Source organism: Mytilus edulis, chromosome 2 (assembly GCF_963676685.1).
Source record: "Mytilus edulis chromosome 2, xbMytEdul2.2, whole genome shotgun sequence".
In the NCBI taxonomy this organism is placed as follows: Eukaryota; Metazoa; Mollusca; class Bivalvia; order Mytilida; family Mytilidae; genus Mytilus; species Mytilus edulis.
In genome coordinates, this window is record NC_092345.1 from 97,382,883 (window position 1) to 97,405,146 (window position 22,264).

The following is a 22,264-nucleotide window of genomic DNA, read 5'->3' on the forward strand; positions in this document are numbered from 1 at the left end:
CAGAATGAATGTGGTCTAATGAACTTAAAATGTTTGTTTTGCCTTTGAGCAATTCACTATGCTGTTGAATATTAATCCTCTCAAAAAAATTGAAGAAATAGCAATAACCACTCATTTTCATACATCATAAAATATTAAAATGTAAAAAAAAGTGCTTGTTATCACTGAATGGTAAAGATTGTTTTAATTTATCAGTTGGCAGTAAAAGTGAAAAGTACATTGTATATTGTATAAAACAATGATTTAAGTTGATTCAACTACTATTCTGGACAAAGAAAGATAACTCCAATCAATTGAAAATTTCTTGCTATTGCACAATATTGTGCAATTAGATATTTCTTGCTATTGCGCAATACTGTGCAATTGAAAATATTTGCTATTGCACAATACTGTGCAATTGAAGATTTCTTGTTATTGCTGAATACTCTGCAATTGAAAATTTCTTGCTATTGCACAATACTTAATATAATAATTTTGGATCCTGATTTGGACCAACTTGAAAACTGGGCCCATAATTAAAAATCTAAGTACATGTTTAGATTCAGCATATCAAAGAAGCCCAAGAATTCAATTTTTGTTAAAATCAAGCTAAGTTTAATTTTGGACCCTTTGGACCTTTACGTTTACCAATTTGAAAACGAGACCAAAAATTAAGAATCTACATACACAGTTAGAATCGGCATATCAAAGAACCCCAATTATTTAATTTTTGAAGAAATCAAACAAAGTTTAATTTTGGACCCCGATTTGGACCAACTTGAAAACTGGGCCAATAATAAAAAATCTAAGTACATTTTTAGATTCAGCATATCAAAGAACCCCAAGGATTCAATTTTTGTCAAAATCAAACAAAGTTTAATTTTGGACCCTGGACCCTTTGGACCTTAATGTAGACCAATTTGAAAACGGGACCAAAAATTAAGAATCTACATTCACAGTTAGATTCGGCATATAAAAGAACCTCAATTATTCAATTTTTGATGAAATCAAACAAAATTTAATTTTGGACCCTTTGGGCCCCTTATTCCTAAACTGTTGGGACCAAAACTCCCAAAATCAATCCCAACCTTCCTTTTATAGTCATAAACCTTGTGTTTAAATTTCATAGATTTCTATTTACTTATACTAAAGTTATGGTGCAAAAAAACAAGAAAAATGCTTATTTGGGCCCCTTTTTGGCCAACTGTTCGGACCTTATCTCCCAAAATCAATCCCAACCTTCCTTTTGTGGTCATAAACCTTGTGTTTAAATTTCATTGATTTCTATTTACTTATACTAAAGTAATTGTGCGAAAACCAAGAATAATGCTTATTTGGGCCCTTTTTTTGCCCCTAATTCCTAAACTGTTGTAACCAAAACTCCCAAAATCAATCCCAACCTTCCTTTTGTGGTCATAAACCTTATGTCAAAATTTCATAAATTTCTATTTACTTAAACTAAAGTTATAGTGCGAAAACCAAGAAAATGCTTATTTGGGCCCTTTTTGGCCCCTAATTCCTAAAATGTTGGGATCAAAACTCCCAAAACCAATCCCAACCTTCCTTTTGTGGTCATAAACCTTGTGTTATAATTTCATAGATTTCTATTCACTTTTACTAAAGTTAGAGTGCGAAAACTAAAAGTATTCGGACGACGACGACGCAGGACGACGACGACGCCAAATTAAAATTTTTGCGGTCGTATAAAAACAGTAAAATTTCCCTAAAATTACAAATTCAGGGGCAGCAACCCAACAACAGTTTGTCCGATTCATCTGAAAATTTCAGGGCAGATAGATCTTGACCTGATAAACAATTTTACCCCATGTCAGATTTGCTCTAAATGCTTTGGTTTTTGAGTTATAAGCCAAAAACTGCATTTTACCCCTATGTTCTATTTTTAGCCATGGCGGCCATCTTGGTTGGTTGGCCGGGTCACCGGACACATTTTTTAAACTAGATACCCCAATGATGATTGTGGCCAAGTTTGTTTTAATTTGGCCCAGTAGTTTCAGAGAAGATTTTTGTAAAAGTTAACGATGACGGACGACGACGACGGACGCCAAGTGATGAGAAAAGCCCACTTGGCCTTTTAGGCCAGGTGAGCTAAAAAGGAGATGTGGTATGATTGCCGATGAGACAACTCTGCACAAGAGACCAAAATGAAACAGAAATTAACAACTATAGGCCACCAAACAACCTTCAACAATGAGCAAAGACCATACCGCATAGTCAGCTATAAAAGGCCCCGAAATGACAATGTAAAACAACTAAAAAAAAAAAATAACAGCCTTATTTTTGTACAAAATATGAAAGAAAAAACTAATATGTAACACATAAACAAACGACAACCACTGAATTACAGGCTCCTGACTTGGGACAAATTGTGACACATACACTCAGAATGTGGCTGGGTTAAACATGTGAGTGGGATCTCAACCCTCCCCTAGCCTGTAATGTTCAGATTTGTTCGTATTTTTATGAATTCTTCCTCCTTTAAATACCCAAGGCCTCAGTTGGAATAATTGTTTATTTATACAGCAGGACATATATATGGCTAATATCCCCTACAAAAAGCCTAAAAATTATAGACAGTACAAATTTATTAAGTAAGTAAATTGTTTATAAATATTGTCACAATTTTATATACATTATCATATGCAAGGTTAACTATCAAAACCATTTAAGACTTATGACTGTAAGATGTATGAGACATTGTAAGCCTCTGGAAAACAAAAATATACTTATGCTGTAATGGAATATCAATTGATAGCCGAAGGAAATCAGGAATGTAAAAATAAAACAAGATACTTTAACAAATAAACTAACAAAGAAGAAAAAAACTATGCAGATATATCAAATTTCAGAAAAGCAGTCAGTCTTTTTACAAACATTGCACTAACATAATTGCATTTATCTGATTTTAATCATGTGCACAATCAACTTTATATTTAAAATCTTTTATCAAATTATATAAAACTTTAGAAATGTTTAACAAAAATATTGATACAGCAAGCTATTAAAAATATAAAACAACAAGTGTAAAAACCAGCCATTTGTGCTATTTATATTGCATATATTTGAAGTATTCCATCATCATTTCAGACCTGTCTTCTACAGCCATATACACTTGAAATTCAGATTCTTGCTCCATCTAGTCCAAATGAAATTGTAAATTTAATGTACATTTGAAATTTGCTATCTAGTAAGTTAGCTGAACTTATTATTAGAAAGAGCTTTTTGTTTTTAGCAATCAATGTAGTTCAATCTTGTCTTCATTTTGAGATCCTTCTGTTAAAGGTCAGACTACATTATTTTCTACAGTTCTATCCATCAATGAATTTAGGTGGATCATCATATACACCTGGAAAGAAGTAAAACTTTTTCCTCAAATTGTTTTTTATTTCTGACACAGTCAAATTTCCTGCCATTGTCCTTCCTTGTGACACTAATTCATTAACCTACAAAAAAGGAACAGAGGTAATAATCACAGAAAGAAAATTCTGTTTAAAAGATTGGTTAGAATTAATAATATATCTTATTTGTCCCAAAACAGAAAATACCATAAAAATCTTTTAACTTGGATAAAGACATATTCTTTACTACATTCAACATAGAAATGTAAAAATGCTATTTAAGAGTTACAAGTACCTGTCCAGCTCAACTATGTGGTTTTTTTTATATGTATTTCTATTTGAACCATCTATAGCTATTTCAACTGATTTTTATAGTTAGTTCTTGTGTGGTACTGTTACACCACAGTCCTAGGTTAGGGGGCAGGTTGGCACTATATATGTGCTTGTCCCACATCAGGAGCCTGTAATTAAGTGTTTGTTGGTTGTTGCAGTGTTACATAATTGTTTTTCACTATTTTGTATAAACATAAATAGGCGGTTAGTTTTCTCATTTAGAATTGTCTTACATTTGTCACTTTGGGGCCTTCTACAGATTGAGATTTGGATGGAATCATTAATTAGCCTTTGGGGCTGTATGGTGACCTATAGTTCTACTGCTATTTCTATTTCATTTGGTGCCTTGTTGAAAGCTGTCTTATTGACAATCATACCACATCATTTTAATTTTTACAAATGATGTTGGCTAACTGAATGCAATGGATGTAAAAAATTAAAAACATTCTTTAAATTTCTGAAAATTTTCTATTCTTTTGATTTTAAATTAGGATTATGAAACATTGTGATATATTGTACAAGTCAGCAATACATGTTAGATCCAAACAATAGATAAATAATTACTACACTGACCATACTTTTTTCTTGTTATATTAATGAACACTTATTTTTTGTCATGACAGTTTTCCTTTTGAATAAATAGACAAATAGTCTATATATTAAAGTAGAAAACATACTTTTAATAGCATATGCTGAATTTCCTCTTGATGGGCATGGTATTTGAATGTCCATACGATTGCATTTAAGAACCATGACCCTACATGTATATGTCTGTAAGCTGGAGTACCTGTAAGATATATAAATAAAAGCAAAAGTGGAATACTGCTGTTCAATAGTCATTAAAAGTCTTATTAAGGAATATATAATATATGTACATTGTTCTTCTGATCAACATCTTAAATTGTATGTATAATCAAGGTTTTTATTTTATGGTCCACTTTGGTGTGATGTATTTCTGATGATTCATGCATTCCAACTTTATGCATCATTGTCCATATCTAGTTTCCACTATGTTTTATTTTCAGCCATGTTGGTTGGCAGACAGGGTCATAACACACATTTTTATGAAGTAGATAATGTGGCCAAGTTTAACTATATTTATTTGACCCAGTAGTTTCAGAGGAGGAGATTTTTCTAATAGTTAACTGTGATGATGCTAAGTGATAGAAAAACTGTGTAAAGGGAGATTACTCTTACAAGGGGAATATTTGGTTAATGGCTGCCATTAACTGTTCAATATTATATCTCAGCAAAACAAAAAAGCCATATAAGAAATAAAAGTGAAAGAAGATATACAAAAATATAATCAGAACAAAATCAATAGAATATTCCACAAAAAAGTGGAAAGAGCTAACAATGTAAATCGGATTCATTTTGTTACCTTCAGGTGTAGCATAAGCTATCAAAAAATCTGCAGCAGAATGAACGGTTTTCTTTTCTTTCAAATCTTCATTCGGCATCTGTGCAACTGCATCTATCTGGTCTTTACCTAAAGACATTGCCTGTACTCCTTCTGTAACACTATCATTCCCAGACACCTGGACTCCAGTGCCTATATGATCAGATTCTTTATTTTCTGAAAAACAGATTAGCAAAAGACATTCATTCCAAAATATATGAAAATGCAAGTGAACACAATAGAAGGCTTCAACCCCAAATGCAAGAAAAAAATAGAGACTAATTTTAATAAAAATTAAGGAACAAATATATAGGATCTTGTACCATGTGTTATGCAATATTTCAACAAGAAATGAGGTTAAAATATGATTATGAACCTACAGATACTATGAGCAGTGTATCTTTAACTCCCAACTTGTATATGCTAATTTAAAATGATAAAAAAAGAATGTTTCCATGAGACACCAATGCACCTCCTTGTAAATATGCAAGTGACAATGTACAATTTCAAACCATTTTTTCTATTTCTAAAGAGACATAACTTAAGGAGGTAGACCTTGGTCCAGGGAGATAACTCTTTAAATCAGTTAAGCGTTTGTAAAAGTCAAGTTCATCAATGTATTTTAAGCATTAAATACCTGAAACAGATTGAAAATAATCTATGAAACCTAGAAGCTTAGAATATATTTTTGAAAATGGTTGACACAAACGTACTGATGATTTTAAGAGTTATTTCCCTTAACCTAGGTCTACCTCCTTAAGAAAGGTGAAAGCGATGACACCCAAAGTGGAACTTAAAATCTGAGTTTGGTAATAAAGTATTTGGGTCAACCAATTGTTATGAAACTTAATTACAATGACTATTAGATAAAACACAGATCATATTTAGGTGGTGTAATGTTCATTGTTCTTGAGTAACCCTATGATTGTTTGTTAGTGAATAATGAGAACAATCAATTCCATTAAGTTTCAATAAAAATAAAAGAACAGAGTTTCAATGTATGTATTTTATCTGTTCAAGGACAATAACTAAATAAAAACTTTTTCCTTGTTCTTAAAACTTTTATCAAAAATCTTAAATAGACAAACTAGTCCAAGACATTGCTAATATAAACATATGATATAAGTTTCATAAGAATCTTAAATAAATGTACGCATGAAAGTGCTAAGAATGCAATTTTCCATATGATAATTATATCCAAGAGACTGAACTCATTTCAACAAGCATCATCAGTGCTATGATCCAGCCACTTTTTAGCTAGGTGCCGACTGACACTTTTATCTCCTCTCTAATAAAATGTGTTCACTGATGAAAAGACTGGAAGAGGTGTGTGCATAGTTTAGTATATAAAACATGTTTGTTTCCCTAAATTTACTTGTACATGATCGCTTTGGGAGCATTTTTATTTTGAAACATATGTCTTTTAATTAAATAATTTTGACATGATTGAAAATAGAAATCTTCAAATTGTTCACTATACGCAAGTCTATTGTGATGTTTAGGAATTCAATGAACGTAATCTATGTTTTACTGGGTTGAGTTCAATATCGAAGCGGCTACGTAGCTGCTATCAATATCTATGTAGCAACTAGTGTATAGCTACACGTTCAATAGTAAAAATTTATGTAGCACTATGTAGCTGCTACGATATTGAACTCAACCCAGGTGAATTTTTTCTAGCCTAGGATTTAGTTACCCCTAATTACTTTAAACCTTTACTAAATTTTTCAATAGAATTAAGATTCAGTTTGGAAGATTGGTTCAAAAATTATCTTTAAAGGGATAGTACATTCTTAATGTTACAGAGATGTTGTTTAACGAGACTGGAAATTTAGATACAATCTGGGTAAACTTATTTTAAAAGGTTACCAATTCAACACTATAATTATATCTTTGAATATTGTTTTTATTGGTATTAATATTGATTTTGTTATCAGTAAATTAAAATTAAACTAAAATTATTTTTATATACATATGCAGTTTCATGACTCTACAATCTGACAATCTGTCAATACCTTGGCATTGAACAAGGTTATGTTTTTTCTCTGACTAATGACATCCATTGGTGTTGAATGTGAACTGATTGATATTTTAGTCTTTGAGGCATTATGTTTTATATTAGTTGTTATTGGCATTGACCTAGCTCTCAGTAACTGCAAGTACTTTCAGATCTATACTAAGTTTCTTTTTATTGTGGGGATGTATAAGTACCCCGCCATGTCCACTCTGTGTTTTTGATAGATGTATTTTTGCTTTGTAACTATCTAAAGAGTAAAGCCATTTTCAACTGATTTGTTTTTATTTGTTTTTATGTTGTACTGTTATACCACTGTCCCAGGCTAGGAGAGGATTGGTTCCTACAAATAAGTTTAACACCGACACATTCTGTGAGCCTGTTAAAAGCGAGGAGGATGGTTTTTTTTTTCGCTATTTAAACTTTATGACAATTTCTAACGCATAATAATTAGTTACCTCCACGACATGCTTGTACAAAGACAAGTCTTGGTTTTTCATTTAGTCCAGGGCACTGTGATGATTCAAACAATTCTGTTATTTTCTTTAATTCAATCTCTTGACCATCTGTGCCAAAAATGCCTGTGGTATGACCATGACTCATTACAACTAGTATCACACAATCCATGGCATTCCAATCCACTTTATTTCTCTCTTCTTTCAGAAACTTTAACATGTCCTACAATATTATTTATCATTATTATTTTTAAAAAAATTTCCATCGTTTAAACCTTTTTACCTCAAAGGACTGAATATCAGTGTGATCACAATTTATTATTTAAGGTAGAGGCTCTTATTTAAATCCTACATTATTTACCTGAATTTATGCCCATTGTAATCAGTGGCTTCCCTTCAAAGCTACCAAACCTTTGCTATTAGCCGGCCTTAAAGTCATATGAAAAGAGAAGCTTGTGATCATAATGTTAAGGAAATTAAGGAACAAATGGACCCATGCGATGTTAGCTAAACTAAGTCATTTATCCATGTTTTTTTTTACATTTATTACCTTATATTTGAAATGTTTTTTTGAAACATTATATTTCATTTAGCCATTTTTGATCGCAAGCAATTTACTTTTCTAGCTTGTTGATGAAGTTTTCCATATCTTGAAATTGATAAACAATTTACACAGGATTATGGAGAATGTGAAAAAAATAAAGATTGTTGGAGCCATGTTTTTTTTTCTAAATTTCCATGCGTTCCCATTTGTTAATCTAACTTTTCCATAATGGTTTCAAATAATTTGATCTATTTAATTCTTCTTTGCGGATCAATTATTACAATTTATCTCCAATTGAACATTTGTTAATTACATTCATTCACTGTGGTTTTTCTCTTGCACTAGTCGAATTTCCCATTCAAAGTAATGATGAGGCCTTAATTAAAATATTGTTTGTTTGCCCTTTTCCGACCCTATGTTTTGAAACAGAGTAGGTAGGTAGGTAAAATATTTTCTTTTTCTTTCCCAAAAAATAACTTATGTCGGTTCATTTTTGGTCATGGGTAGGCAGGTAGGTATAATATTTTATTTCATAGAAACAAAATCTGTGATGATGTAGTTTTTATTTGTATTGCTTTTGTTTAAGTATGCTTTTGCTAATAAGTTTCTGGAAGTCCCAGGAAGTTTTGAAAAAAAAATATCATGTAGAATGTGAAGTTAATTCATATGCACTACTATTTTGTTTTCAAATATCAAAATACAGGGCTGTGCAGCATATTTTCAACGTTTAAATGCCTGGAACTTTTAAGAGTTTTAACTTACCATACTATTCTGTACTACATTTTACGTACAGTGTACGCTTTCCTCGACCTAAAGGTTTTCTGTAAGACATAACTTTATCCTGGTAAAATATGTCCTGGGAGATATAATTAATAGTAGAAAAAGTCTCTGGAGTGTTTAAATTTTCGTGTGCCTGCGTTTCCAATAAAAATGCTACAAGACTTGAAACTCAATTGCATGTATTTTACATCGCATTTATAAATGATCTGTACAGAAAAACTTGACGATTTTACTGCCAAATAATGTCTTCTTTACAGACCTTTGGTTCATGTCAGATATAAATAATACATCAATGCTGGTCGAAGCCGAAGGCATCGTTAACATCATCATCCTGACCTACTGATCACCGAAGGGCTTGGTCATCCCTACATAGGATAAAACATCTGTTTACAAAATATTTGGACACACGTTAATAATATTTTATTGGTTGAACTTTTTTTTTTTCTTCTTTAGAGAGACACAGAGTAACGTTCTTCATATCATGATTTCAAAGCTTTCAACATTGATTTCAAACAAATGCTTTGAAACTCTAAATGTTGAATGCTCAAGTGATACCAAACGGACTAGACCTTATACGGGAAAGATAAAACCTGAGGATTCCCGTAAAAAAGTTTTGAGCGGGAAATACAAATATAAGATTTTTGGTAGGAACGAAAAAATGAAATAAAATCTTGCTGGAAAATACAAATAAAAGATTTTCATGCGGAATGAATAAATAGGGTTGGTCGGTAAAGGGCAAACAAACAATATTTTAATTTAAGCCTGAACATGGGAAAAGAGATAACAGCATAGGACTTAATAAAGGTGATCACAATTGTACATTTTTATCAAAGTTCAATTACAATTAGACTCCATAAGTCCGATTTATATTTTATCAATTTACATTTTCACTACTGATTTTGAAAAGTATTAGTCAATATGAAAGACAAAAGTAGACTTTCCATTTGTGTAAGTATGTGATAAAGTGGGATATTTTCAAAGAGTTTGAATTTTGCAATATATTATTCCAAACCTATTCTGGATGTTTATTTGAAATTTTTTTGTCACTGATTATAATCATTCTTGACCATTTAAATGTGCACTAAGGAATTCTATCACCATTTTTAAAATAGGAAAAATAACCCCCTTGCTAAAATTTCCCACATAACAGCAATTCAATAAGTCATCATCTAAATATGAAAAGTATACCTGTCCTGTCAAATTGTCTTTCTGAACAACATCAAAGTGCAATTCTGTAAACAAACTCTTCATATTTTCAGCATCCTTTTCAGATCCCTGCCTTGTACTTAACTTTGTTTGAAATTCCACATTATTTATTATAAAAACTTTACCTCTGGTTTTATTTCTGATCTCATACACCTGAAATATATTCAATTGAAGAGTTTTTGATCAATTTCAACATAAACAAAAAATCGCTGAATAAATGTGTTCAGTATGCTTATTTCTTTAAGATATATTCATATAAATAATAATTTTCAAATAAATAGATAGAAACAGGTATTATTACAAAATAAATTTTTCAACAGATGTTCACTATGTAAATTTTGATTGTCAGTCAGTGCAAATTGAAAGGCATGTTGAATTTGTCAGCACAAGTCAGTGTAAGGTAAAGTTTTGCTATGCAATGACAATTAACTTAATTTTAACTGGCTTAAAAATGCTTGAAATTACATAATTAAACATCTAGAACACAGAAAGCAACAGGGCTATGAATACTATCTTCTTGTCCTTTTTAAACAAACTTTCATGTGGGCAAACATCAAACTGGTTGAAAATTGCCTTTTTGAAATTTTCCTTATCTCTTTTGTCATGTTCATGATAAAAAAAAAATATTAGCTGTACTATATAAATACATTTTCATCTGTGTACTCATGAATGTATGATGGACTTTTTAAATCTTTTATTCGTCTAACTGAATCTTTCTGCATCTTATCTTGTTCTTCACTATTAGGAGGCCATTCTAAAATATGAATATAGTTCAAAATAATTATTTATACAACTTGACGACAATTTGATTGACAATCTTCTGTTTTAGTTGTAGAAGAATTCAACAGTAACCTTTTACCTAAGGAATGCATAAAAGAAATGGGAGATTATAACAGTTTACAATATAATCTCTAAAACCCTATTTTAATGCTGTTTTTTCTTTGACTTACACATTTCTGATATACAAATCAGAAGATTGATTTCTTTTACCTAGCAGTTTTGTTCTGAAATAAAACAAAATACTTCCATGTGACTTCATCAGACATGGTCGGTTTTTTCATGCTGTCACAAAAAGGAAATTCAGAGGAAAGTATGAAAACTTGACATCATTATTGAAATTTTGACCAATGAAGATCTGACATCAAAAGAATCACAAGTTGATTAAATTAAAAATGATCAACTGGTCAGGAAAAGGATAAATTCTGTAAGAAATAAAGATAATTTATTGGTACAAATTTGCAAAGTTTTTGTCTGTATCTTAAGCCTCGGTCACACCTTACCGGATAGTACGAACGGACGCCTAACGGATGAAAATAAAAGTTGTCCGTTGACAAAATTGTTATCCGTTGGGAGTGCGTTGATGTACTGACCGAATAAAACGAACATGTAACGGATGCATAATAGACACATACCGGATATGCAACGTACGAGAAACGGACACATACCAGACAGAACGGATGTCGAACGTACATCCAACGGACGAGTACCGCATAAAACGGACACCTAATGGAAGCGTACCAGATAAAACGGATGAACAAGATATACGGAAAAATCAAAGGCGACAATAATAAAACATGTAAATCGCATAAATATTCAAAATGTTTCTGTGTAACTGGTTTTGGTTTGTTCTTCAAAATTCCGCCCTGAATATGAACTGCTTGATTGTGAAGACTTGCCTATACTGTAAGATCGATTATGAATAATAAGAATTCATGAACCTTAAGAAATCTGACATTCCAATAATTGGCATTTCTGACGCAAAATTTTCAATTGGCATTTATCCGTTTCAGATCCGTTCATCATCCATTTTATCCGTTATACGTCCGGTAGAAGTCCGTTTCTCATCCGTTCAACATTTGTTTTATCCGTTAAACGTCCAGTAGAAGTCTGTTGGTGAATTTATCTTCCAGACCTCCAACGGAGGTATAATGGACATGTAATGGATACAAAACGGAAACGAAACGGACAAGTACCGTACATTTTATCCGTTGGACGTCCGTTCAAAATTTTCCACCGAACAGAACGGACATCGACGGATAAAACGTACGCATTAACAGACATGCAACGGATATAGACGGACATCTTACGGATAAGAACGGACGTCTAACGGACTGAAAAAAAAGTTATTCGTTAGGCGTCCATTCGAGCTATCCGGTAAGGTGTGACCGAGGCTTTATGGTAGCAAAATTTCAAAAAGCAATGAAATAAAAATAGTTTTTCTTCTGGTCATGGAAATTTTATCAAATAATTTTTAACAGGAGTTTCTTTAGGGGAAAATATCCTTTTAACATTTACCAGGTTACCAAAAGTTAGGTTTTGCATCCTAGGCTTGGATATTAATTCCTCTTTTAAACAAATGAAAGTGAAGTACAATTGTACATGTACTAGTACACCATTTTTGGGGTGAAATTCTAAGGGTGCAATGACAAGTTACCATTTATACTTTTGAAACTTTCTATTAAATAAAGAATTTACACGTACATTAATATAGTAAATGTTTTTGTGTAGCAAGAAGAAAAGAAGATAAGTCAATAAAACTAGACACATCACCAGTCTGACAACTAATTTGTTTATTAAATCATAAAGGGAGAACATCAATGATCATAGCCATACACATGTACCCTTGTCTACAACACATTCAATTTATACAGATTGAGCCCCTATCTTAATTGGATCAAACAAAACAGATATTTTACAAATTTATGAAGTATTGTCTGACGACATCATAATATTATAAGCAATATGTTTTTTTACTCAACACTTCCATTTTTAATTGAGATGGCAGGTGACTGCAAGAAAGTCAGGAATATGACAGTTATTGTCCATTCATTTGATGTGTTCCATCATTTGATTTTGCTATTTGATTCACGGGGGGGTAACTTCGATATTTTCTTGATAGGGGTGTGCCATTTTTGCCTAAAAAAACGTACCCATTTTAATATAACATTCACTGAAATTCAGTACCTATAGTTATATAAATATTCAAGAAAGAATGACTTATACTTATATACAATATTTAACTTGACCCATGCTTATATAAGCACTAACTCACCGGGGTTCATTTGGGAACTTATTTGAAAGCACTTTGTTTGAAAGGTGAACTTTCAAATGAATTTATTTAATTTAATATAATAATTGACCATTAATAATGTATGATTCTCAATAGCATATTTACATATGATATGTAGATCATACCCCAAATCAATATATAGTTATCAAACATAAATGCATTTCAATATAGGATGTCATTAAAAAGGAGGGTCATTTTTATATAAAATCTCGCAAAATTATGACCCACATTTTTGGCACATCCCCGTATACCCAATAATAGGGAGTTGACCCCCCGTGATTTGATTAGCGACTATCCGTTTTGAAATTTCCTCGGAGAACAGTAATTTTGTGATTTTACTTTTTACTGGTAACTGACTGTGACTGGTCCTTGACTAGTACAAAAGATAAATGTTTTCTGTACTTATTCTATAGATAATGCAATCTAACCTTTGGGCCTGTATCTGTTTTCCTCACTTTCAATAACTCTAATGTAAGGTGCCAGTAGTTTTGCCAGATCACTGTTTTCAGTATCAAGGAATGCATCATGAAGACCTTTAGCTGCCTTTTGTCCCCTGCGACCAAGTGTATCAAGTATTAAACGATTTTTCTTATCTTTTTCAGGTTCTTGCTATTTAAAAAAAATAATATATTACCTATTAAAATTAAATTAAATTGATAGAAAGGCTTAGAAAGACTAACAAATATGAAGGCATTCATAACCTTCTCCCTAAGTTAAAACTTGAACAAGTGGTAGATAGACCAGCTACCCGCTATTTACCATTTATTTAGTGCTGAGACTTTGACCCTGAAGAATCATATCTCCTTCATTATATCAAAGTGTCAATCTACACCATCATTCCAAATTTGTTTTACGAATATTAAAAAGCAGGGTCACAACTTAACCACATGTTCTGTAAAACTCAGAAAGATATTTTCATGAGGGTAATTTGTCCATGAAATTTCAAAGATCTGGGTTGACAATCAAGGTGTTAATTAAACAAAATTGGTTAGCGTTATTCATCTTACAGTAGATGATCATTCAGACTCTCCAAGATTCAACTGTATTATAAGTATGTTACTTGTCAGTTTGACAACTGGATAAATGAACAAAGTCATCACAGTATACCACCAACTTTGTAATAATAATGTGATATTCAAATACATATAAGAGAAAGACATCCTAAAACCTTCTAATGAATGAATACTAACCAGAACAGAATCTCTCATATCTTCAGTAAATAACTTGTTAGCATACAAGTAATCCGCCACATCATCTCCATTATCTAAGTCTCGTACAATGGCTACCCTGTTCTTTATCAAAGCTTTCTTAGGATCTACAGCCATTAATTACCTAAAATACATGACAAAAAATTGTATGAAAAATACACAAGATTAAAATATATACAATAATGTATGAGTTGTCAGGGATAACAATTTTATTTTCCAAAATCAATTTTATTTGAAGAAGGCAACAACATTCTAACAGTAAAACAGATCGGTCAAGTAGCTTTTTGGTATTTGATACTTGATACACATCATGCACATGTACATGCATGTACTATAGAGCAATGCAAATGCTAATTATTATCTTTTATAGTGAAAACATATAGGTCCCCAAAAGGCTACCATTGTTGCCTGTTTAAATAATTAATGAAGATGGAAGTCATCTTAACTGTAACTTTGCACAGTTAATAAAAAATCAAGAAAGGGATATTTTGTTTTTGTTCTCTACAGTTTAAAAAAGATTTGACATAAGCATGATAAGGCCATGCCTACTAGGCATTTTGTAAGAAATGGTTTCCCGTGACATATTTAAATTGTTCGTTTTTTGTAATGAAGAGTTTGTGAAGAGGTTATGTAGATTTTACTTTTCCCAATGGATACTTCATTCGCTGATATACAGGTATAGAAATTAGAATGTGATTGATTAGTGTGAATATACGATCAGATCATATTATACTTTCGTATCTCTTATGAATTACTACTATGCATGCTTTTTCAATGGAAATTTATGATGTCACAATGAGTGGGGGTAGGAGGGGTTCTGATCCCGAAATCTCAGGCTAAAAAACACGAAATCCTGAGGTCCTGAATTTAAATAAATTTAAACCTCGACATCCCAAAATTAAAAAAAAAAATCCTATATAGATAGCGATCGCCATTGACAGTAAAACCTTGTCTGACCCAGTAAACAAGCCCCTGTGCTTCATATTAATCTGTTCATGTATGATTATACAAACACAAATTGTTTAGTCACCAAAAAAATGTTCTTGTCTATTGAACAGACATGTTTTTCATGTCTGATAAAGAGAAATGTAAAATACGATAGATGAGGAGAGCCAGGAGTCCCACAAGGAACCGTACTCGGACCCCTTCTCTTCCTCTGTCATATCAATGATCTCCTGGACTCAGTAAAATCAACTGTTAGACTTTTTGCTGATGATTGTCTGCTATACAGAAATATAAAAACACAACAGGACCATACACTTTTTCAACAAGATCTGGTTAGCCTAGAAAAATGGGCCAAAGACTGGGGTATGCGCTTCAATGCAAAGAAATGTTACATCCTGAGCATTAAGAACAAAAGCCAGAAGTTCTATACCCTTGATGGACACATACTCCAACAGGTCAAACACAATCCATACCTAGGACTACAGATATTGAACGATCTGAAATGGACCACCCACATTTCAAATGTAACTAAGAAAGCAAATTCTACACTAGGCTTTCTTAGACGCAATCTAAGATTCTGCCCAAAAGACTGTAAGAAAACAGCATACATTTCATTATTGAGATCTATGATGTAATATGGGGCAATTGTATGGGACCCTTATACATCAAACAACATCAACCAATTAGAAAGAATCCAAAGAAGAGCAGCTTGATTCATCACAGGGGATTATAAATCAAGAGATGAAGGATCGGTCACCAAAATGCTAACAGTACTGGAACTTGAAAACCTACAGTCCAGAAGAACAAGCCAAACACTGTAATTTCTGTACAAAGTGGTTGAGGGTTTGGTCCCAGCTATCAAACCTGACGAATTTTTGGTAAAAAGCAAAACCAAAAGAACAATCAAACCGACACGCTTTGTAGACTTTGAGAGCACAAACATACAATGTAGTGAACAACTCAGTAAATCAAAGCGCTGTAAGCTCTGTAGGAAGTTAACCAAAAACCAAGGCAAACATAATTATGAAAACTGTGGCAATTTTGCTTCAATTTTTTTTTTTTAAATTTAAAAGAACAAACATAAAACATTCATATATAATTGTACATTTATATTCATTTAATGAATTAATCAATACGGCAAATAATTCATATTTTATCAAGGTTTTCAATAGCAACGTATATATCAAGTATATTTTTGGTAGTGGTACAAATTCGCAATGATCATGATGATTGCAGTTCTTTAGTACGAGCTTGTAAAAGTATGAATGGACTTGCTTCCCTAGAAAGAAAACTGAGTTTGTGTTCTACAGTACAAAAGTTATGAGACACAAATCAGACAAATGTTTACTACTACAGGGATCAATGGTGAGGTCTGACTCACCTGTCCATAGTAAATGTAAATGACTCCCACCTTCACCCCAAGTCCATGATGTCTAAGTTTGGAATAAAATGACAGGTGTTAGGTCTAGCAAAGGGATATGCATATGTGCACAACGCCTATGAGATTGACCTTGTATGTCATTCAATCTTTTTGAAATGACAAACAGGAATGAATATGGTTTAGGATTTAGTATCTCAATCTTTTACAAGTCCTCAAAACACACACAAGAGGGTGTGGGTACCCCTAGGGACTACCCCTTTTTTTCATTTGATTTCTTATATTGTCCCATACATGAATATATACATGTATGGTCTAGGGGTGGGGATCTTGACCATTATCAAGTTTTCAAACAGGAGGGGTGGGGGACCCCAGTGACTTCCCCTATACTTCATTTGATTTGTTATATTGTCCAATACATGAATATATGGTTGAGGGGTTGGGATCTCATCTGTTGCCAAGTTATCAAACATGATTGGGTAGGGTGACCCTTAGGACTCTCCCTATATTTCATTTGATTAGTTCTTTTGTCCCATACATGAAAATATATGGTTTAATTTAAAGGTGGGGATCTCGACTGTTTCCAAATTCTCAAACAACAGGAGGGGTGGGGTGACCACAGGGACTCCCCCTATAATTCCACGCTTCATACAAAATGTACTTTGGTCAACGCTTTTACACCCCAATAAATTTACAAAAAGAAGCATTCAATTCTTAATTACAAAAAATTTGACCAGAAAAACCTTAAATGATCGTCGATTTATTCAAAAGTTTTGAAGTTGCACATAGGAAGTAGGGCACATTAGGAATCTTTATGTAGTTTTTTATCCCCTGAGATTTTGGCTAAGCTGTCAAAGAACAAATGTATGAAATGTTTAATCGCCGAAAATCTCTAAAGACAAGTAGTTTAGATTTCCGAAATGGCAAAAGTCGTAGGAATATTGTTTGTCGTCAATACATAGTCAACTACGTCAGTAGTCTTAAAATAAGTTCCACTGTTCATGCTGTTGGCGGCAATTTTAAATTATAAGACGAAATTTTTGTATCTTTTCAATTTGAGGCAGGGGTTCAAACTAGCGGTTGTCCGAGGTCTGCGACCTTCCACTTTTGCAGTGGGACTTTCGACTTGGTTACTAGCTACGCTCGACATGCCCGACTTGAGAAATAAAAAAATAACTTTGCAAACCTTTTTACCAAAGTCTCCTAATAAACGATCGCAAAACTTGTTTTTAGCATTATTATTCATGACAGCGATGTTCATTTTGTTCAACCGCTAGCTTTATGCAGAAAATCGCCGACAAATAATGTGTAAATTCGAGTAAAATCGTATATATATATATATATGTATATATGTGACAATATAAGTTCCCCCATAATATTTGTTCCAAAGAACTTTTAGCATATGACAAAAGTTCTATTGGGAACTTTCCTTATATAATATTTTATCCAATGCTATAAGATAATTTCCTTCATAAAGGATAAAATTTTACATAAGGAAAGTTCCAAAGTTTTAGTTCCAGGAAAATATCTTATGAAGGTGGAATTAATGTTATGTAATGTTTGTTCCCAAGAACTTTTGTTATCCATAGTTTTGTTCCAAAAAAACAACTCAAAGGCAATTGAACCTGTAAAACTGAGCAATTTAAGAACTCATTCTTTGTCAAGACTGTGATTCACTGGAACCAACTGGAAGAAGAAATAGTGTGCGCCAAATCAGTTGAGAGCTTCAAAACAGCTCTCCAACGCCGACAATAAGCGCTCTCTCTCCCGTCGAGTAAAAGCCAGTATTGGTACATGTACCTTCGACGTAACGATACAGATACAGAAGTCCGTAATTTCATAAATGAAAGATATTCATGGCCCTCAAGATCTTCGGACATTGATTTTATAGTAATTTTCTATCTGTTTTGATTTGTGAAACATAATTATGAATAAAAAACAATGGCTAAAACACAATATGCTGTTAGGGGGAATAGCCATGCCTCTTTTTTCTGTAATCCCTATTTATAAAATGTACTTTCAGTTTGTTTGTTATTGTCAGTTCCGAATGAAAGGAGACAACTCGGCCCAAGTCATGCCGGACCAAAGGAGACAACTCGGCCCAATTCATGTCGGACCAATATGACGAAGCAACTTCTGTATTAAAAAGTTCTATATTTCGTAATTGCAGTGGCTATTTACCGGCTCCAGCGATTTGAAAAGCTCACTAGAGCTTGTATTTATGTAGTTTAACTGTTTAAATTATATGCACATACAATACTTCTGTTGAACATTTCGTAAATGTCGTAAATGTCCAATGATGTATCAAACAAATTTGAATCAAACGCTAAGCTCGATTCACTATGAGGAGCCACAACAGGGTTTGGAGCACTTTGAAAACGACAACTATGTGTATCTGTGGAAACGTGAAACGGGGACTATAAAATTTATGAAAAACAAATGCCAAACTTTAACAATATATTGTGCAATAAAGTACATGTTTTTAGATTAATAAAAAATATTGTACAGACGATAAATAGAAATCTAGTAATTGACAGAATTTATTCTATGAATGTTGAATGATGATGCATATGGTATATCTATATTTTTTGCAAAAGTGATGCAGACGCAAAAGAAGCAGTTGATGTCAGCAGTGGAAGCATATTATATTTTTTGTGCCAGACTAAAAAAATGCGCCAAAAGCAAGGCACTGGTATTGTAACGTTTTTAAAGCAGTTTTAGGTTTTTTTTAATGTTACTTTTTATTTCCAAACTTATAGATTATTTTTATTGAAAGCAATTAGAACATCGATTTTTGATATGAGTTCGCATGCTTTGCTTATATCAAGGATTTGTATAGTAGGACTATACAAATCCTTGCTTATATGTATTATATAATTTTTGTAAAAGCATATTATTACAGACTTCCTATCAAAGAAAAAAGTACCAGTATCAGTTTAAATATTTATTCTTTTTAGAGACTTTTTATTAAACTTTTTAATCTAAATATCAATTTTAATATGCACGATTTGTATAAATGCTGTAAAGCGAAGACGTATTCGTATAGAGATTTCTTATTTAAGTGTATGATTCTATATATTAATTTTTTTTCAGTCTTTTCTCAGTAATTTGTTTACTTCTTTTTTAATATTAATTAAGACCGGCAAAATAGCAAAACTCTATTCAAGATTCAAGATTCAAAGTTTTATTTAGAGTCGATATTCATTAACAGTTTTCTGTTAAAGAGTGCATCTCACCGAAAGTGGATAAACTAGAGACGAAAGGCTTGTCGAAGACTTAATGTCTGTTGACATCTCAGTAGCATCATATATCATTTGTGCCGATGATAGATAGTTTCAATAAAATGTCTTTCATATAGTCTAATTTAAAATCTGAAACAAGACCGGCAAAATAGCAAATCTCTATATATAAATCGCTATCTTGCCGGAGCCGGCAAAATAGCGCAAAGGAGGTTATTTGCCGGAGCCTGTAAAATAGCACCTTTAAGAGGCTATTTTGCCTGAGCCGGTAAAATAGCCACCACCTTTCGTAATATCTCGTTGATTTGTTTTATAATTGTCATTGGGCTTTTAAAAGCTTGAAACATGCGACATTGCATTTGCTTATTATTGATTACCATGACTATCATATATATACACGGTGCCACTGTGACATACTGATAGTCAGCTAAAATATGCCTCGAAATGACAAATGTAAAACAATTTAAACGAGAAAACTAACGGCATAATTGATGTACGAAATAATGAACGAAAAACAAGTTTGTAACACAGCAACAAACGACAACTTGGCCACTGAAATACATGCTACCAGTGACTTTAATACTATTGTTAGTAAAGGAAGTCCCTGATTACAGAATCTGGCGAGGTTAAACATGTCACGTATCGGGCACACAACCCTCTAATAACCTGGGACCGTGATGTAACAGTACAGCATAAGAATAAACTATAAAAATCAGTTGAAAAAGGCTCAACTCATTAGATGAATATAAATATAAATACATCTCACAAAACACAGAATAGACGTGACCGGGTACTTGAAGATCCTAACAATAAAAAGACACTAAAACAGACCAAGGAGTACGGTCTGTTACTGACATCTACATGTAGTTCAAAGCCATAAAACAACTGATAAAAGAGTAATGCATCTAAGGCTTAATAATCAATCAGTACACATCTAACATCCAATAGATGTAGTGTAAAAGACGTATGTCATAAAAAGTCAGAGAAAAACATGGCCTGTAGCAATGCAAAGAATCAGGTATCGACAGATTGTAGAGCCATGAATGTGCAAATGTTTATATAACAATAATTATAACAATAATATTTGTAACATAATACAGCATTTTTCCTTTGAGTTTTACGTGATAATCTGCTTAATAGTTCGGTTTCTGAAAAACCATGGTTTAATATAAAGATTGATTTGTTATTCCATTAAAAAAAATCATGACGTACTTTGTGCTTGCAACTTCATGTAGATAGGCGGAGCTTAGACTATGGTTTAATCTGATATTTTTCATGTTAAACCATGATGTAAACCCCGCCTCTTTGTTTCGACTCCATGTGACTGATAGTTAAGTGAATGCACGACACAAGTATTTCTGAATGAACCGGCTGATTTTCGAAAAATTGACTGGATCGATTTTGTGCACGTGTTAAGCAGGGGGCTAGAACGACATTCCCACTGGGTTTTTATTGGATAAAAAATCATCAGGCCATTTTTGAATGATGTTACAAAACATATACACCACGCCTTACTTATTTACATATTTAAACGAACTCATCCTGCGGATTCGTCGTTTAAATATATATGTTAACTCGTAAATAGCTTGGTATTATACATAGTTTGCAAATTAATTTACTGATAACAACAATCGTTATTAATTAATACCTCATTAATACCAATACAAACAATATTCAAAGATCTATTGAATTGGTAAACTTTTAGAATTTAGGCCGTGTTCACATTGAACTTAACTCGATGTTGTAGCTCACACGTAAATTAAACAAAATTACGTTCCCATTGATAAAACTCTATGTTTACATGTAGTTATCATGTTTTGTCTACATGCAGTCGATAGTCAACGTAGGCCTTGTGAAGGTTAAATGTACACAAAACTAGGCATTTAGAACATCAATTTAATCATATATATTTTAAGAAGAAACGATTTTTGAATACAATTGATATTTATAACAATTATTAATAAAGTTCTTTACTGAAATATTTGTATAAACTTGATATATTTATTTGTTATAAATACCACTTAACGTTTCTTTATTAATCCCTTTTAATATCAAGACTCATAGCACCATCATTTCAAAAATTCATTTGAATTGGTCTTCCCTAATCGACTGGACATACACAGAAATATTTGCCACTGGTGTTTTCTCAAACAACGATTCACTCATAAATGCATTACTAAAGAAAGTGTGAGGTAAATTATTTTGTTTGTCTAGTATCTGAGATCCGTTAAAATACACTTAGAAATATATAAAAAAATATTACCCCCTACTTTTGCAAAATACTCCTTGGAGAAAAAATACCAACAAAAGAAAAAGAAACAAACAGAAAAGATAAAAATGTAGCGCTCTTTTAGATCT

The 22,264-nt window shown here is 32.4% G+C and overlaps 1 protein-coding gene across 4 annotated transcripts; it reads right to left on the reverse strand.

The window, feature by feature from the left end:
• Positions 1-2,564: 2,564 nt before the first annotated feature.
• Positions 2,565-18,748, reverse strand: LOC139513594 (caspase-3-like). 4 transcript variants are annotated; one of them, XM_071302237.1, is made up of 9 exons: positions 18,650-18,748; positions 14,327-14,468; positions 13,565-13,745; positions 10,714-10,820; positions 10,049-10,219; positions 7,540-7,759; positions 5,050-5,244; positions 4,346-4,455; positions 2,565-3,440 (listed from the first exon to the last, which is right to left on the reverse strand). In XM_071302237.1, the coding sequence occupies exons 2-9, from the start codon at positions 14,459-14,461 to the stop codon at positions 3,306-3,308; spliced, it is 1,254 nt and encodes a 417-aa protein (XP_071158338.1). In that variant the 5' UTR covers positions 14,462-14,468; positions 18,650-18,748; the 3' UTR covers positions 2,565-3,305. The 4 variants fall into 4 exon arrangements, with proteins under 4 accessions (XP_071158338.1, XP_071158341.1, XP_071158340.1 ...); XM_071302240.1 differs by having other exon boundaries at positions 18,685-18,738; XM_071302239.1 differs by having other exon boundaries at positions 18,468-18,726.
• Between the last annotated feature and the right edge of the window lie 3,516 nt (positions 18,749-22,264).